The sequence below is a fragment of the Doryrhamphus excisus genome, linkage group LG2 (genome assembly GCF_037039965.1).
Source record: "Doryrhamphus excisus strain RoL-2023G ecotype Guam linkage group LG2, RoL_Dexc_Guam_v1.1, whole genome shotgun sequence".
NCBI lineage: Eukaryota > Metazoa > Chordata > Actinopteri > Syngnathiformes > Syngnathidae > Doryrhamphus > Doryrhamphus excisus.
In genome coordinates, this window is record NC_136358.1 from 8,834,343 (window position 1) to 8,851,911 (window position 17,569).

Below are 17,569 nucleotides of genomic sequence, written 5' to 3' on the forward strand. Positions count from 1 at the left end.
CATTTTATTTTCATTCATTCATTCATTTTCTACCGCTTTTCCTCACAAGGGTCGTGGGGGTTGCAGGAGCCTATCCCAGCTGTGAATGAATGAAGTTTTTGTACCCGGAGTGGCATAAAAATGAAACTTAAAAAAACTCCCCATAGCCATAGTCATTTTAAACATATTCATAAGTTCATAAGTTGGAAAATGCAGGATACAATGTAAGCCCTTCTAAGAGGCAGCATCCTTATTTCAGCGTCACAGTAGTCGCTGCCTGGCGTAGCAGCAGCTCTCGAGCAAGATCTGGCCTGCCGCTCCTGGCCAAGCAGCGTGCCAGCTGGGGGGCCTTAGGCTGCACCTGGGAAGCGGGCAGTTCCCTCCTCCACATGGTCAAGATGCGGAACGCCTGACCGGGAAGGTTGTCCCCGGCTCGGAGCTTCACCATCTGGGTGGCGCTACGGCGAAGGCGCAGAGAAAGCGCCAGAGGGCCTATTTCTTCTTCTGAAAGCTCCCCCGACAGCCAGAGGAGGAGCGAATCTGGGAGCGAGTCTGGTGGGGGAAAATGTCCAGAAAGTTAGGGTCAGGCCATGCTTCATTGGTCAAATACTGGATGTCCTCCCACCTGTCCTCTCACTGAGTGTAACCCTCGGCGTGACGGGCTGTCTGATGCTTCTGATTCGCTAAAATAAAAGAGGACGCCATTACTTTGGAACTCCTTCATCAACCATCTCTGCAAAGTACCTTGGGTAGAGTCAGTGGCAGTGTGCACACGGGCTCCCCCAGGTGCTCCACGTCCAATTGGGCCGCTTTGTCCCCTCCCCACTCCGCTTGACCCCTGGTGGCCTTGTAGAAGACCACCACGCCTTTGTAGTGAGGGGAGCTATAGTTGCCAAAGGGGTCCACTTCGGTCAGGTGCACCAGCAGCTCGTTCCTGCGCTGACTGTGGAAGGTGATGCGCTCGTTGAGAACGCCATGCTCGTTAGCCCGAAGTCCTGCGGAAACATAATAGATAGGTCAGCAGCATCAATTATGCCTATTGTTTGTTTGTAAACAAAATCTTACACAGCCTCACTGCATAACAAGAAATAATCCCAACATAGGGTTCCCATGGGTACAAAATGGCTGCCTGTGGAGCCTGGTTATGAATTCAATGGACACACATAGAAAAACTTATTTCCACACAGATATGATTATTTTTTTAGACTTTTAAAATGATAATGTGGCAAAAAGGTGATGCATTTGTTCATTGAAATCCATGGTAAATGCCTTTTTTGACTTAACTAGTCCTTTATTAATTAAAATGTAACATTTTTTTCGACCAGTGTTGATTGTATTTTTATATTTTTCCAGCAGGTGGCACAATTTCTTCCCCAGTCAAAGCATGCTGTATTATTTTCTGCTTTTTATTGATGTTGGGAATAGTGTATATGTTCATTCATTCATTTTCTACCGCTTATCCTCACGAGGGTAGTGGGGGGTGCTGGAGCCTATCCCAGCTGTCTTCAGGCTAGAGGCGGAGTACACCCTGGACTGGTGGCCAGCCAATCACAGGGCACATATAGACAAACAACCATTCAAACTCACATTCATACCTATGAACAATTTGGAGTCGCCAATTAACCTAGCATGTTTTTGGAATGTGGGAGGAAACCGGAGTACCCACAGAAAACCCATGCATGCACGGGAGAACATGCAAACTCCACACAGAGATGGCTGAGGGTGGTATTGAAGTGAGGTCTGCACGCTAACCACTCGGCCACCATACAGCCTAGTGTATATGTAAAAATAAAAATAAATATACCTATGTTTGGGTTTGAACATGTTCAATATCAAAAACAGTGTAGTTATGTAAGCATATTGGCCTTTTTTGCAAACCTTTATTTGTAAAAAATATATATATTTGGTAACATTATTTTCTTCAAGAGAACGGCATTTGAATGATGGACAGTTTACCTTACAAATGTCTACACTCATTGTGTTTGTTTTTTATATACATAGGTCCGTTTTGTGTTGAGCTGTTTAAAAAAGAAAATCATGTTTAATGAACAAAAATTGGCATGAAGCAAACAGTCCCATGTTGCTAGGTGTATTAAAAAAGTTTAAATTGAAATTAACTGTGATTGATTAATATGTAACATTTTAATGAATTGGCAGCCGATTAAAAGATTTAATTGTGATTAATCGCATTTAATCCACAGTTAACTAAGAATTAATCACATTTAATTGCAGATAGACGTTTTTATTAATCATGCAAGGAAACTTTCATTAACGTGTCATTAACGTTTTTTTATAGCAGTTTTTGTAAGCTGACGTTTTTTGTCCTTGTCAAACGTGTGACTTAATTTTAAAGTGATGAAAAGTGTCAACAAATGATTTTGGTCCGTAGAGCCAAAGTTTAAACATGATGAAAATTGTAATGTGACATTACACTCAAGCTACCAAGTATGCTTCCTCGTCTTTGTCTAACCTGCACAGGTGATGTTTCCACAAAGACGTAGGACAAGTTGGTCCCCCTCCTGCATGCAGATCTCCGGTGACGTCTCCAGGGTAGCCTCGTCGCCCCCTGCCTGCAGCCTGGACAGTTCCCAGCTGAGCTCCCTGCTCGGCAGGACGACCACAAGGATTACACGGGGCTGGCCCTGGTGGTGCTGTAGGACCACAGTGACCAGGTGGCGGCGCGTTGAGTCCACCAGGTCCTCTGCCAGGGAGGTGAGATGGCAAGACTGCAGCGGGGAGAGGAGACGGACCACCAAGAGTCTGCAGGAAGACATAATGTAGGCTGTGTCTCAATTTACACTAGGACTTACTGTATGTATTCACACTGAAAAGTACCCGGATGTTGCTCTCAGAACGGCCAAAATGGTGAGTGCGCAGTGATGGATACATTTACCACCGTAGCACCAATATGTTGATACCAATATCATCCATGTAGACCAGGGGTCTCCAAAGTGTCTCCCACAGATGTTTTTTTTATTAGCTTGTGGCACATTCTCAATATATAATTTAACACATAAACGTGGTTAATCAGTTGTAATTTTATAAGAATATAGAGAAAAAAGTTATATTCAAATGGGGAAAATTTTACAAACCAAAAATAAGCCAAAATAAAGAAAAGTCCCAATGTTTCAAGAATAAAGACAAAATATTAAGGCAATAAAGTCATAATTACGACATAAACATTTACAAGAAGAAAGTTGAAATTCATTTTCTACCGCTTTTTCCACACGAGGGTCGCGAGCCTATCCCAGCTGTCTTCAGCTGGGGGGCAGGGTACACCCTGGACTGGTCGCCAGCCAATCACAGGGCACATATAGACAAACAACCATTCACACTCACATTCATACCTATGGACAATTTGGAGTGGCCAATTAACCTAGCATGTTTTTGGAATGTGGAAGGAAACCGGAGTACCCGGAGAAAACCCACGCATGCACGGGGACAACATGCAAACTCCACACAGAGATGGCCGAGGCTGGAATTGAACCCTGGTCTCCTAGCTGTGAGGTGCCGCCCAGTTGAAATCATTGCAAAATAAAAAAAATCAATAACAATAATTCATTAACTCATTCATTTTCTACCGCTTATCCTCATGAGGGTCACGGTTGGGGGGGCTGGAGCCTATCCTAGCTGTCTTCGGGCCAGAGGCGGGGTACACCTTGGACTGGTGGCCTGCCAATCACAGGGCACATATAGACAAACAACCATTCACACTCACATTCATACCTATGGACAATTTGGAGTCGCCAATTAACCTAGCATGTTTTTGGAATGTGGGAGGAAACCGGAGTAATAACAATAATTTTATAAGAGAAATAATTGGTATTCTCGTGAAAAAAAAATTGGAATTTCACTAAAATAAACCCCCGTTTTAGAGCTTGTAGATGCAAAGAGAATATTTGGTTTAGTTTGGATATGTTTTTCTAGCAAGCCGCTCAAGGCCAAAGTTTAAGAGGTTAATAAATGGCCTGGAATTCATGGCATTTAGATCCACATGGCTCATTTCATAATCTCTTTACGTAAAGACAATCTCTCTTAGTTCCAGTGGTTTCATGATTTCCTGGTGACTGAGTTAATGTTTAAACTCCTAACGATATGTTGAGCGGCCATGGGTGTGCCGACAGCATCGTCATTTTCAGAAAAATAACTCCACTGTTCCTTCATGTTCTCCTTTGCTCATGCAGAAAGAACGTCATCTTTGTCCTGCAGGCACTGACAGGAGGCAGGGTGGCAGGATGCGGCTTGGACGCGGCGGTGAGTACAGCTGACAGCCCTTCCAATCTGTCGCACGCTATCGTTGAGCACCTCAGATGTCCAATCCGTGCTGCGAGGAAGCTTTGAATTCACACATTTGACTCATCTTGCACCACAAGATCAATCACCTGCATGCTTTTCTGTGTGAAGCGGCCCTACGTCACTTTGAGGGGTTCACTTCTCATGAAAGGAAGGATACTTCTGCATGGGGGTCAGGACTTCCAGAGCTTCTTATGCTTCTCTGATGAGATGACATGCAAGGGTTTCCCAGCTAAAAGGTAAACAACTAACACATTTCTATTCATCTGTAATGTCTGAAGTTTTATGTTGTCATGGCGACAGATGCAGGGTTTGCTACATCTTGCTTTGGAATGGGAGCTGTCAGAACATTCGGTTCAAGTTGGACTCCTGCTGTGGTTCACGTCAACTGTGGTGTCCTGTCAGGTCTTTCAGCAAGGTGCAGACGCAAGGAAATTTAGTAAGATAAATCTATTACAGTTACAGTAAAGGAAGGGTGTCCAAACTTTCTGTACCAAGGGGCCATTTATTATATATATTGTTTACCTCTTGTGCATTCTAAAGATATGAAAACTGATAAAGGAGGCTTTACTGCATGTACTGGTAACTCTATGCCCATAAAGCCTTCTGAAAAAGTTTCCAAAAAGCTCTAACAACACTCCATTTACATCAGTGGTCTCAAACTGGTGGCCCACGGGCCAAATGCGGCCCACTGGATGCTAGTTTGACGCCCCCGCCTTGATATGAAAGTTTAATGTTGGTTTGAAATGGATACTGTATGGTATCATGAACCCAGAAATGTTTTATTTTGTGTAGAAAAATCAAAATTAAGATATTTGAGAACAGTAAAAACTGGAAACTAAAGCACTGAAAAAGTGTAGGGTATAGCAGAAGCAAAACCATTGAAGACAGTTTTAAATTTTTTTTCAGTTTTTAATAATTAGTTTATTTTTTTGAAAACCTGATACGGCCCAGCTTCACCCAGACCCTAGCTCCAGTGGCCCCCAGGTAAATTGAGTTTGAGGCGCCTGATTTAAATATAATGTGACATGCATGTTAACCAAGCTACAACGACATTGTTACTATTACTATTATTAACAGTTACCTCGATCAAACTAGTTACTAGCGCCATAACACACCAGGTAGTAACTAGGCTAGCTAGTTACTAGCCGGCTTGCGAATAGCTTAAAATGATGGCAATACAGAAAAATAATGTTATCATTAATGTTCCTGTTACTACATGTCTACAGCATGGATATAAAACCATAAAGCCTTGTTGTAGATTTTTTAAAGTGTTTTAATAGCGGCCTATGTAGGTGGCATAGGTGTGTCCCATTACGTGCAGTGAGCAAGTCTATTTTTAGCTGTTTTATATCTTTAAAATGAGCAGAAAAGAGAAAGATGCGTGTTCATTTCTCATATAAGGATTGTGTGTATTAAAGTGCAGTTTTCCCTAAAGTGAACCTATGTTTATATGTTGACTCTTACTTTTTCCACATTTTGTAATGTGCCAGCCTTATTCCAAAATAGAATCAATAATGATGGAAGAGGAAGGTATCGTAAAGGTTTCAGTATAGGATCAAAAGTCTTTTCTTCTTAGCGGCCCCACCCAACATAAAGCACCATTTGTATTATACACAAATGGAGGAAATCATTTTTGGTTATGTCAAAAGCCACTTATGTTGAATTGGGTCAGTCAGTTGAAGGGGTGTTGACTTTACCTTACTTATTCGTATCAACATTTAAGCTTTTTCTTGTTACAGTAGTCCTATTTGCTATTGTTTTCCATTGTTCCTGTAGATTTTGTGTTTAATTTTATTCTCACAATACGCAAATAAAAGGAGCTACACTTTGGACAAACCATGTGCAAGATTTAGTTACAGTTCCATTGTTTATCTGTTTTTTTAGATGAGACTGCCAGGAACTGGACACAAGGACAAGAGCTCTGGATTGGACTCAAATGCGGCTACGGAAGAGCCGACATGTCTCAATCTGGCGCTGTCTGGACTATGTTTTTTTCTCATTTGGATGCTTCTGCCTCCTTTGGCAGTTTGCATTGTCATCTGTTTGGCCTGGAGGCAACCGAGACACACAATGACAGACAAAAAAGAAGGCAAACCTGTCAAAGTTCTCCATCAAGTCAAAAGACACAAGGCCATTCTGATGACTCCGGATGGCGATTCCTTCTGGGACAATCCACTGCTGATGCGTGGCGCCCAGCACGGTCAGAAGCTCGGCAGGGTTCTCTTTGGAGGACTGAGTGGAGGAGTTCAGCATCCTGGAATTTAATTTTAAATGTCTCTCGGGGAACACAGCATTTCATGAGAAAATAAATAAAATGTAAGAAGCAAATACTGTCAACCTGGACCGGTTCGTCTTTTACCTTTTCCATTGTGAAGATGTCCTATCCCACACTGGCTTGGCAGCAGTTAGAGGGAGGAGACGCTCCATGTCCCTCCACTGTGTCCTTGTGTCCTTCTTCTTGTCCGGATTTGGCGGACAGGGAAGTGTGACCGTAAGGGGTCTCCGCAGGGGCTGAGAGGATGGGTGGGCAAGGCAGAGGAGCGGGCTCGTGGACACCACCCTGCGGTAGGCTTCACTTTTCATCTTGACGCCGGCCAGGAGGACGGCGTCCAGGGGCTGGATCTGAGGTTTGGGACAGAGGTGCTCTTAAGCATGGGGCACAAATATGTCCCATCATGTATGCCTCAAAAAGCCTCCCTTACTGTGTACTGCACCAGAACAGGAGCTGTGAAGGATCCTGGGGGGTAGTCCAGGCAGATGCGAGAGTCCACAGGAGGTTTGTGGGACAGGCCCCGTCTAGGAACTGTGAAGTGTTCTTGCTTGAGACAGGAAACTACTGCAAATAGGCCCAGTGAGTACACCTTCACCTCTGCGAAAGAACCCTGAGGTCACAGTGTCAAAGGTCATCTGGACTGTGATGTCATCCCCTGAATTCATGGACCTATACAGTGGGGGTGTAACCATTCGTTTCTATGATTCAACTATCAATCTTCATTCAGTAAATTGATAACTAATCATTTATATCTGATTCCCTTTCAAAAATAACAAGAATCTGGGAAACTTCATCTGTACCGTCCAGTATCCGGGTATTTATTTCACTGTCACACTGGTTAAATTTTTGCTTCGGATGGACCAATATCGTCCTTGAATCGTATATGAATCAAATCATTATTAAAACGCATCATTACACCCCTAATATACAGTAATTGTTACTTTACCCTCTGTCCACCATATGTGCCCTCTGTTGTTGCAGGGATGAGGTAGCTGGCCCTCCTTTCACCGTCCACCACCTTGACAGCGATCGTTCTGTAGTTGCCTCGATGACGCGCACAGAAGGGTAATGCCATGATGAGAGGGAAGCGGATGTCTGCGCAGCCTTGAATTCTGAACCTGATCACCCTGCTGACCAGCTCCTCGGCGCCGTTCACCATCAAGCAGCTGAGGGCGTCAGCCACCTCACAGTATAGGACACTGGCCGCACCCAACGGTGCTCGAATGAAGCATGCACCACCTCCCATCTCCGAGTTCTCAAGCCTAGGAACCACACACAACCATACGTAGAGTAAATGGACTAATTACAAGCACTGCACTTATTTAGGGTGTTGTTTAACTAATTAAATAATTATACATAACCAGTTAGTTTTTTTTAACCTTATTAATGATTTGGAGTACATGACAAAGTTAAACTGAAGAAGTAGATCCCACTTACTACACCTACAACAGTAGATATCTGTGAGAGACATATTAGATGGTTTGTATAATACTACAGTATTAATTAGCCCTGTACCCTAGAAACTGCCCATAAATGATACGGGAAAAGCCCGAAATGATATTGTGTCAAAGCCCAGGGCAGTGATACTGATAAAATATAGAGTTTAACCATGTCCAGTATCAGCCCCCGTAGCTGTCCACTCAGAGCGCACTGCTCTGGTATCGTGCATGTGAACCAACCAATCAGAGAACAGAAAATTTTCTGGAAACAAAATGGTCATTTGATTAAATAGTATGTGATAATAAGATCATCACATGGTTTGTCTGGTATCAGGCCCAGTATCATGCCCCCAAGTGGCAGTATCAGCCCGAGACCGAAGGCTGATGAATGCATTGTAAACAACAGCATTTAAAGCGCAAGCAGAGGTAGATAAAGATGCTCATGATACTTCCAATGTAGTTACTGCCATCGTGTGGACAACAACATAAAATCAACATCAGTGTTTTTTGACCTCGCACTCCGTGACTACAGTCACAAACAAATATTAACTTCCATACAAAAATACAAAACACCGGTGAAAGTGTTCACAGGAACAATGGCTGAAGATGGTGACATCCAGATTGCTTGAAAATAATGAACTAGAAGTTTTAAAAAGGGGGAGGTGCTTGAAATCTTTGTTTTTCCTCTGTTAACTATTGTTACTGCAGGGAAACTTTGCACAAAAAGATCCTCACAGGCAAGTATATTGCTGCTAGTAGGATGGCACTGAAAACAACCATCATCAAGAAGGAGAGGGGTTCAGTCATTGTGAAGAAGTAGTCATAGAAAACCCAGCAAGCATCAGGACGGTCTCCGAAAGTTGATTTAGATGAGGGACCGGGACACCACCCGTATAGTGCTTTCTCAGGAATGGTAGCAGGCAAGCGTGAGTGTATCTGCACACATGAAGGGCGCATAGAAGCCACTTCTCTTCAGGAAAAACATCAAGGACAGGCTGATATTCTGCAAGAAATACAGGTAGTGGACTCCTGAAGACTGAGGTAAAAAACATTTTATTTTATGAATCTCTTTAGTTTGGTACAGTTTGGTGCATCAAGAAAAAAGCTTGTCTAGAGAAGACAAGCGTTACTATCAGAGCTATGTCCAGGAACAAGATGACAGCCATAAATAATCAATACTCAATAGTGATCTGAAAGCAACTTCTCCCAAACATCCAACAACAGTTCAGTGACAATGCTTTTTTCCAAAGACAAAAGTGATAACTCAGATAACTCACCGTAACATCTGACAAAAAGTTGTAAAAATGCTGAAGCAGCAAACTTTGTGAAAACCAAACACTTATATCATTCAGAAAATTTAAGGCAACTTTAACAAACTGGATATTCCACAGATAATTGGATGGGGGAAATAACTGGGGTGTTTAGAACAGGGGTCTCAAACACGCGGCCCACGGGCCAAATGTGGCCCGCAGGACACTAGTTTGAGACCCCCGCCTTGATATGAAAGTTTAATGTTAGTGCGGCCCGCGCACGTTTGATATGGATGCTGTATGGTATCATGTACCCAGAAAAAATTATTACGTTTGATTAATGTTCATGTTAAAGGTTAAATAACTGTTAATAGTTATCCTCCCTATCTGTGTGGAAGTGGTAAGTTTTTGGCTATTTAAGTTTAAAGGAAATAACTTGAAGGCTACCGTTTAGGTCGCTAGCTCTCTAGTTTGCGAGTTAGCATGTGTCTCAAGACGCTGCAGTTGCGCAATATGTTGTAAATAAAAAGAGTATAAATGTGACTAAAGTCGTGTTTTGTCATGTCTACAGGGCTCTAATAATGCTTTGTTAATTTTAATCTGAAAAAAATAACTTGTCTACCCACCAACTATATGTGGTTTCTTAAGTTTTTATTATTTGCCATTTTATTATTATTATTATATTTATTTATTACTGATTGATTGATTTTCTTTATTCTTGATTTGTTTATTTATTTTTCATCTTATTTTGTGCAGAAAAATAAAAATTAAGATATTTGAGAACAGTGGAATGTTTTATCAGAGTTTTTATTGTAGAAAATCGAAACCAAAGCACTGAAAAAGTTTGTATATTTTTCTGTTTTTAATAAATGTGTTTGTTTTTTTTTTTTGGAAAACCTGAAGCGCCCAGCCTTGCCCAGACCCGAGCTCCAGTGGCCCCCATGTAAATTGAGTTTGAGACCCCTGGTTTAGAAACTGAGGATGTCAAGTGACCCATACCTGACTGCAGTCCATTCTTTGCTTGTCTCCTCCTTTGGTGTATTCTCTGAGATGGTGTCCACTGTGTCTTCTCTGTCCCACCCTTGACCTTTGGAGTCCAGGCCTTCTTCTGAACCATCATCGCAGGCAAATGAGACATCGCCTCCATCTTTAGCCTCCTCTTTATACCCTTGCTGGGCCTCTTCAGATGTCTTTTCAGCGCTGGTTCCTATCTGGTCCTGACTCTCAACTCTGTCTGCATTCAAGTTAATTATTTCAGTGTCCAACTTGTTGAATATAGTGTTGAGTTGGTCCTGAATGTGCTCTAAATCATCCATAACCCTCTCAAAAATGCCGCAACCATCTGGAAAAGGAGTGGATTTGCATTGAAACAAAACATATGCACAAGTCACTCACACATTGAAGCCATGCAGGCCTACCTGGAAGAGGTTGCAGAAGCCCGCCCCCTAACGGCTCTTTCGTGCGGACGCATCCTCGGAGAGCATCTCTCCAAGCTGTCACTCTGTTTGCATGAAAAACACTCAGCTGCCTCATGACTCCCAAAGCTCTACGTCTCCACTCACTGCCCTCATCTTGTTCTCCCAGCATTCCTTGAATGCTGTCAGTCAGCATGCAGAGAAGCGCGTCATCCTTGCTTTGTCCGTGAAGGCCCTCACTCTGTTTGTCGACCATTAAGAGCAGCGAACGCGACCTGAATTGGGTCAGAACTTCAAATCGCACTTTTTGAAGTATTTTCCCCCTTGTATCCCCTTTTTGCAATCGGAGCTGTGTCCTTGTCGGTTTTTGAGGGTCCCTGCACTAAGCTTTCCTAGTTTGCCGGAGCCAATAGTGGATTTATAAGGCTGCCAGTTGTAAAACATGTTGCCAAGGCGACCCCTGGAGGCGTGACGTGGAGGCACAAAAGAGATGCCACACAATGCTTGGACTCACAAGGAGTAGAGGACAGCCTGTCCCTTTGCCTCTGATTTACTGTCGCTCATTTTATGTGCCTCTGCAACCTGAGGAAGGGGTTAGCATGTAGGCCACAAAGTCAGGAGATTTGGAAGATCTGGGTTCGATTCTCTGCTTGGACATCTCTGTGTGGAGTTTGCATGTTCTCTCCGTGCATGCGTGAGTTTTTCTCAGGTACTCCATTTCCTGCCACATTCCAAAAACATGAATGTTAGATTAATTGCTTAATTTCTGTTAGAAAAAACTCTCTGAAACCAAATGTTCAGAGTTCTAGGGCTCACTTCCAAATGTGCAAACCACATTAACTGAAACGTTGGAATCATTTAACACAATAATACAACATTCTAACTACATTTATAGGTAAGAAAAGTGGGAAAAGCATAATTGGCCTCCTTTAACCAAACAAATAGAAAAATAGCTCCAGAAGAGCATGGAGCTCCTCGACTCAGAAGCATCTCTTAGAAGTTGAATGAAAACGTAAATAAATAAACAAATAAATAAACTGCCTTAAACAGTAACTTTTGTATTACGGCTGTGATTGTGATTGATCACATTTTGTCCATACTTAACTCAGGATTAATCAAATTTAATCGCAGATAGAAATATGTTTTAATCTGTAATAAATAGGGGTATGTGGTAAACAATTCGATGTGCAACTACAATTTCATTTCTCATTCAAAATACATTAGAATACATAGAAATTAATCATTATTCATTCATTCATTTTCGCGGGGGTGCTGGAGCCTATCTCAGCTGTCTTCAGGCAAGAGGCAGGGTACACCCTGGACTGGTCGCCAGCCAATCACAGGGCACATATAGACAAACAACCATTCACACTCACATTCATACCTATGGACAATTTGGAGTCGCCAATTAACCTAGCATGTTTTTGGAATGTGGGAGGAAACCGGAATACCCGGAGAAAACCCACGCATTGGTTAGCGCGCAGACCTTACAGCGAGGAGACCAGGGTTCAATTCCACCCTCGGCCATCTCTGTGTGGAGTTTGCATGTTCTCCCCGTGCATGCGTGGGTTTTCTCCGGGTACTACGGTTTCCTCCCACATTCCAAAAACATGCTAGGTTAATTGGCCACTCCAAATTGTCCATAGGTATGAATGTGAGTGTGAATGGTTGTTTGTCTATATGTGCCCTGTGATTGGCTGGCGACTAGTCCAGGATGAACCCCGTCTCTCGCCCGAGGACAGCTGGGATAGGCTCCAGCACCCCCGCGACCCTCATGAGGAAAAGCGGTAAAAAATGAATGAATGAATGAATTTATTTTGTGCAGCGGGCCAATAAAAAACAAGCTGTGGGCTAGACTTATGTGTGTGATGCTTCATAAAAACTGTATCTTCTGACATCCCTGAGGTGAATCATCTAAATCATCATCTAAACGGTTGCTACCAGCTACCAGCGACAGCCATCCATCCCTCAAGCTGGTGTTCCAGTGGAAGCAGCTCCTCCTCCTCCGGCTTTGCTACAACAACTTCTATTTTCATCTATTGCTTCCTGTCGCTACGGCGACGAGGCTGGTGTTGAAGAGGTCCCTCTGGTCTCCCGATTCCTTCATGCAGAGGCTTTGTTTTGCCTTGACTCTTTTAAGAAAGAATTGATTTTTGACAGTGTTGCCTTTTTTTCTTTGAATGTGAAACCTGTTGCATCCCAGACAACAGACACTGGCAAAAGAGGGCTAAAATCATCACCTTAATCCTTGTAAGTTCCTTCTAATGATGTAGTTATTAATCATTATTAGTTATTAATCACTGATTGACGGTGATAAATAAATAATAAATAATGTATGAATAATGTATGAATAATGTATTACTCAGTCCACCATGAGGAGGGATGCCATCATCTTCATCAGCCTGCTGTTGGTTCTACATTCCAGCAAAGGTGAGTACTTTAATGACATTTTTCGACAAACACCAGTAATGCAAAGTCAGGTGTTACCAGCAGATCCTGGAATACCACAATTGATAATCAAATTCGGTAAATTGGCTAAAATTGCTCAGTGCAGGCTGGTGGTTTCTATGGTGGCCTCACAGTTAGTTAATTGCAGACTCTAAATTATCCATGTGTGTGAAGTTGGTTATGATTGGTTGTCTTATGTGCCCTGTGATTGAGTCTGTACCCTGCCTCTCAAAAATAGCACGTTTCATTCATTCAATTCAGGCGGCACGGTGTTCTAGTGGTTAGCGCGCAGACCTCACAGCTAGGAGACCAGGGTTCAATTCCACCCTCGGCCATCTCTGTGTGGAGTTGCATGTTCTCCCTGTGCATGCGTGGGTTTTCTCCCAATATATTTTCCAATATATTGGCAAAGCCCACATTCAGAAAACAGGAGGGGAACAAATAGATTGCAACTGAAAGGGACAAGGGGTCGGATTAAGTAAGCTTTGCTACTTCCTACTCCTTTTTGGACGAGTGGTTAGTGTACAGGCCACACAGCTAAGAGACCCGAGTTTGATTCCATCCTCGGCCATCTCTGTGTTTGCATGTTCTCCTTGTGTATGCGTAGGTTTTCTCCAGGTACTCCGGTTTTCTCCCACATTCCATAAACATTCGAGGTTAATTGGCGACTCCAAATTGTCCATAGGTATGAATGTGAGTGTGAATGGTTGTTTGTCTATATGTGCCCTGTGATTGGCTGGCGACCAGTCCAGGGTGTACTCCGCCTCTCGCCCGAAGACAGCTGGGTTAGGCTCCAGCACCCCCCACAACCCTTGTGAAGATAAGCGGAAGAAATTGAATGAATGACTGAATGAATGCATGGCCAGCATGCTGACTTAACACGTCATGGTTAGGATGCTCTGGATCGTATACGTTTTTTCAGGCAAATGGAGATCCCAGCAGATACCAACTGGTTTTCAAACCTGTCCTGACCACCTCCAATACCTTTAAAATGCACATTTTGCACTGGCCTTTCATGGTGACTAAAACAGGGCAAACCTGTGCAACCATCATGCTGTCTCATAAGCATCTTGATATGTCAAAGACGCCGGGTGAAGGAATCGGGAATGCTGAATGCTCACTAACACAGATTTAGACATATTTGGGAACAATATCTGGGAGAGATAGGCCTTTTGTGCACATAGAAAAGGTTTTGGATCATGAAAAATGGGAGTCGCTTGTCACTGCAAACTCAAGTGTGTTGAAACTTGGCTCCACTTGAGGGGAGAGACAGGCTCAGCATTTTTTGGTTGAACTTTTTTCCCTTTTTGACAGACTGTCCTGCTGATAACTTTTTCCATACATTTCCACACATGAGAACAGTGAATGTATGCAGCGTTTTTGGTCTAACTTCACTTGCTTCACTAGCTGAATGAATACATTAACCCCATCATTAACTAAGTGTACATTCAACCTGCATACGTTACTACTTATTCTACTGACGTAGTTGATGGTTTTAGTTATATTCTTTCATTTCATGTGGTAGTACATCCATCCATTGGCTATACAAGTCCTCAATAGGGTTGTGGGGTATGCTGGAGTCTATCCCAGCTGACTTCAGACGAGAAGCAGGGTACACGCTGGACTGCTATCTGTAACGGATATGAATGAAATAAAATTTGACAGCCAAAAATGAAATACAGTAATGAAGGGGAGCCTGCAGCACTGAATTTTTGGCTGAGGAGCTGACAGCAATGCTGAAGGGTGTCAAATGGAAGATGTCTGCATGGTAAAAGGATTTAATACATTCCCTTTTCGGGAAGTGTGAAACTGTGTAACACTAAAAGAGGCACTTTATGACATGGACCAAAAAAAAAACACACCAAACAATGGCACAGAAGATAATATTATATCCAGTTCCAACAGTCCAAATGTGCACAGTTCTGAGGTAAAGTTCCAGTAAATGGGCTGCAGACAACCATTCACACTCACATTCACACCTATGGACAAATCCAACATGCATGTATTTGGGATGTCGGAGCAGGTACCCGGAGAAAAACATAACTCTTGTCCTCAGTGGCGTCACTATTTTATGGGGGATATTTTTTATTAATTTATTTTTAATCTGACAAGTTTTATATAATGGGCAAAAACAATCTAATAAGCAAGCCAATAAGCAGACTAATACTATCCTACTACTACTACTACTAGTAGTAGTTAATAATCAGAAGATGTCGAGGCTAATTAATAATATAATAATGATTATTATATAATTGATCACTGTCCACTGGACAGAATGGTTGCAGAGCTTGAGCATCGGTTTTGCAGTGTAGATTGTGTGCACTTGAGTACATTTAATGGTGGCCTAAAACAATTGAGTATATCTACTAAATCTATCTAAAAGTGGGAAATATATATATATATATATATATATATATAATATAATATAATATCCCGGTTCTTGTTTGTTATTTGTTTTTTGGATTTTTTTTATGTCTACATTCATTCATATCCTGTGCACCCCCCCCCCCCCCCCCCCAACTTACGGCAAATAAATATAGCAGTCGTTGTTGTCTTTTGAACCTGCACGGGATGTTACGAGATGTTACTCCTGCAACAATCATCTGCAAGTAGGTGTTGCTGTTTCTAATGAGTCGATCATCATTGTCTGTTTCATTCCTGGGTCAATTGCTATACAGTCCTCCAAGTAGTCACCATCCTCCCCGGTTTTCGCTAACTCAACCTGAACAAAACAAGAAATACATGAAAAATGGATATAAACTTAAGATAATCTGTCAAGCATGACATGACAGATCAGAATTGCCAGATGGGTCCAGACGAAAGGTTCCACATTCAGAATGGAATTCAAACTTTAACCCCGCGGCATGGCGGTCTAGTGGTTAGCGCACAGACCTCACAGCTAGGAGACCAGGGTTCAATTCCACCCTGTGGAGTTTGCATGTTCTCCCCGTGCATGCGTGGGTTTTCTCCGGGTACTCCGGTTTCCCCCCACAAAACATGCTAGGTTAATTGGCCACTCCAAATTGTCCATAGGTATGAATGTGAGTGTGAATGGTTGTTTGTCTATATGTGCCCTGTGATTGGCTGGCCACCAGTCCAGGGTGTACCCCGCCTCTAGCTAGGGATAGCACCCCCCGCGACCCTCGTGAGGAAAAAGCGGTAGAAAATGAATGAATGAATGAACGTTAAACCCACTCATCTTTGCTTTCCTGCTTCTAGCCCACAAAACCGCCGCCCCTGCCAACTCTCCCCATACCACCCTCAACAGCGCACCATCCCTCGCCAGCCTGCTGCTGCTGGTCATGACGGTGGTCCTGTCGGGCATCATATACCTGTGGGTTCTCTGGTACGTCTGCATTGGCTGCTACCAGCCCGTAGCTGTCGGGATCGACCCAGAAGCCCTGGTGGAGATGTCTGCAGCCCTTGTGTGAGGGACGCTTTTATTATAGGGTAAAAAAAAAAAAAAAAAAGAGCAAACTTGAGCACACAACCAGACAGAAAGCTTGGAGAAATAAATATTCACAAGCATAAAAGGTGACCATTTTGAATAAACACTTTTATTGTGATGTTTGAGTCAGTGCTGGCAGCATAATGCAATGTCTATGATGACAATCATTCAAGGTTGCACATCATTTCTTCTCTGCTTTTAACAATTCTTTGACAGGTTGAGTGGCAGTAGAGATCACCAATGGGTGTAAAGCTGCTTTCTTTACCTAAACATGCACAGAGAAGATCCAAGAACCTGCTGGAGAAGTTGCAGTCATCATCCATGCAGCCGCCGTGGCCACTTGGATTTCCACCTCCCGCCTGTAGATGGCAACAGATCCCCAAGTAGAGTCCCCTACCCCAAGGAGCATGTGAGGAGCATAATTTGATGTCCTCTGGGCGCTGCAGCTCCCCCCCAATTACATGCAAGTCAGGTGCAAGATGTACAATCCCTGCAGACTACATCAGAGTGACTGACAGTCGGCTTCAGCCAGCTGCTTTGTCCCCACACTTCAACCGGGGTGGTATCGCTTAATTGCAGGGATGGAGATGAAGAAAAAGGCTGTTTGATTGCAGTAGGGACATACACGCTAATCATCATCAAATTCAGTGTTCTGATGCATATGCAAGGCTTTACATAAAATGGGAAAAGATCATTTGGAGGTGATAGGTCACTGGAGGTCAACATGTGCAGCACACGTAATGACTCATGCAAACCTGCAACATTTCATGATGAATGGCATCTGTTCATTATTCACATCCTTCACATCCTTTGTGTGACGGTTACTATAGAGGCTGTGCACTGTGCAGCATTGCCGTGTGTGTGTGTGTATGTGTTGGAGGGGGGGTTCCACGACTACTTCAGCACACCGTGTTCCATTTAGACCGGAGTCAAACCAGGACACGGAGCGTCTGAGGAGTCAAGTCTTGCCGCCGTCACAAAATGTTGATGTAATAGAGTACCGGCAATGATGTCAGCGCGGA

At 43.1% G+C, this 17,569-nt stretch overlaps 1 protein-coding gene and 1 long non-coding RNA gene across 2 annotated transcripts; one reads left to right on the forward strand and one right to left on the reverse strand.

The window, feature by feature from the left end:
- Nucleotides 1-209: 209 nt before the first annotated feature.
- On the reverse strand, nt 210-7,797 carry dthd1 (death domain containing 1). Its single transcript, XM_078789160.1, has 8 exons — nt 7,494-7,797; nt 6,978-7,157; nt 6,665-6,897; nt 6,371-6,529; nt 2,450-2,739; nt 724-974; nt 605-662; nt 210-531 (listed from the first exon to the last, which is right to left on the reverse strand). The coding sequence occupies exons 1-8, from the start codon at nt 7,791-7,793 to the stop codon at nt 230-232; spliced, it is 1,773 nt and encodes a 590-aa protein (XP_078645286.1). The 5' UTR covers nt 7,794-7,797; the 3' UTR covers nt 210-229.
- A 5,226-nt stretch (nt 7,798-13,023) lies between these two features.
- LOC144898149 (uncharacterized) lies at nt 13,024-16,632 on the forward strand. Its single transcript, XR_013627054.1, has 2 exons — nt 13,024-13,081; nt 16,319-16,632. It is a non-coding gene; the product is annotated as an uncharacterized LOC144898149 (long non-coding RNA).
- Nucleotides 16,633-17,569: the final 937 nt, after the last annotated feature.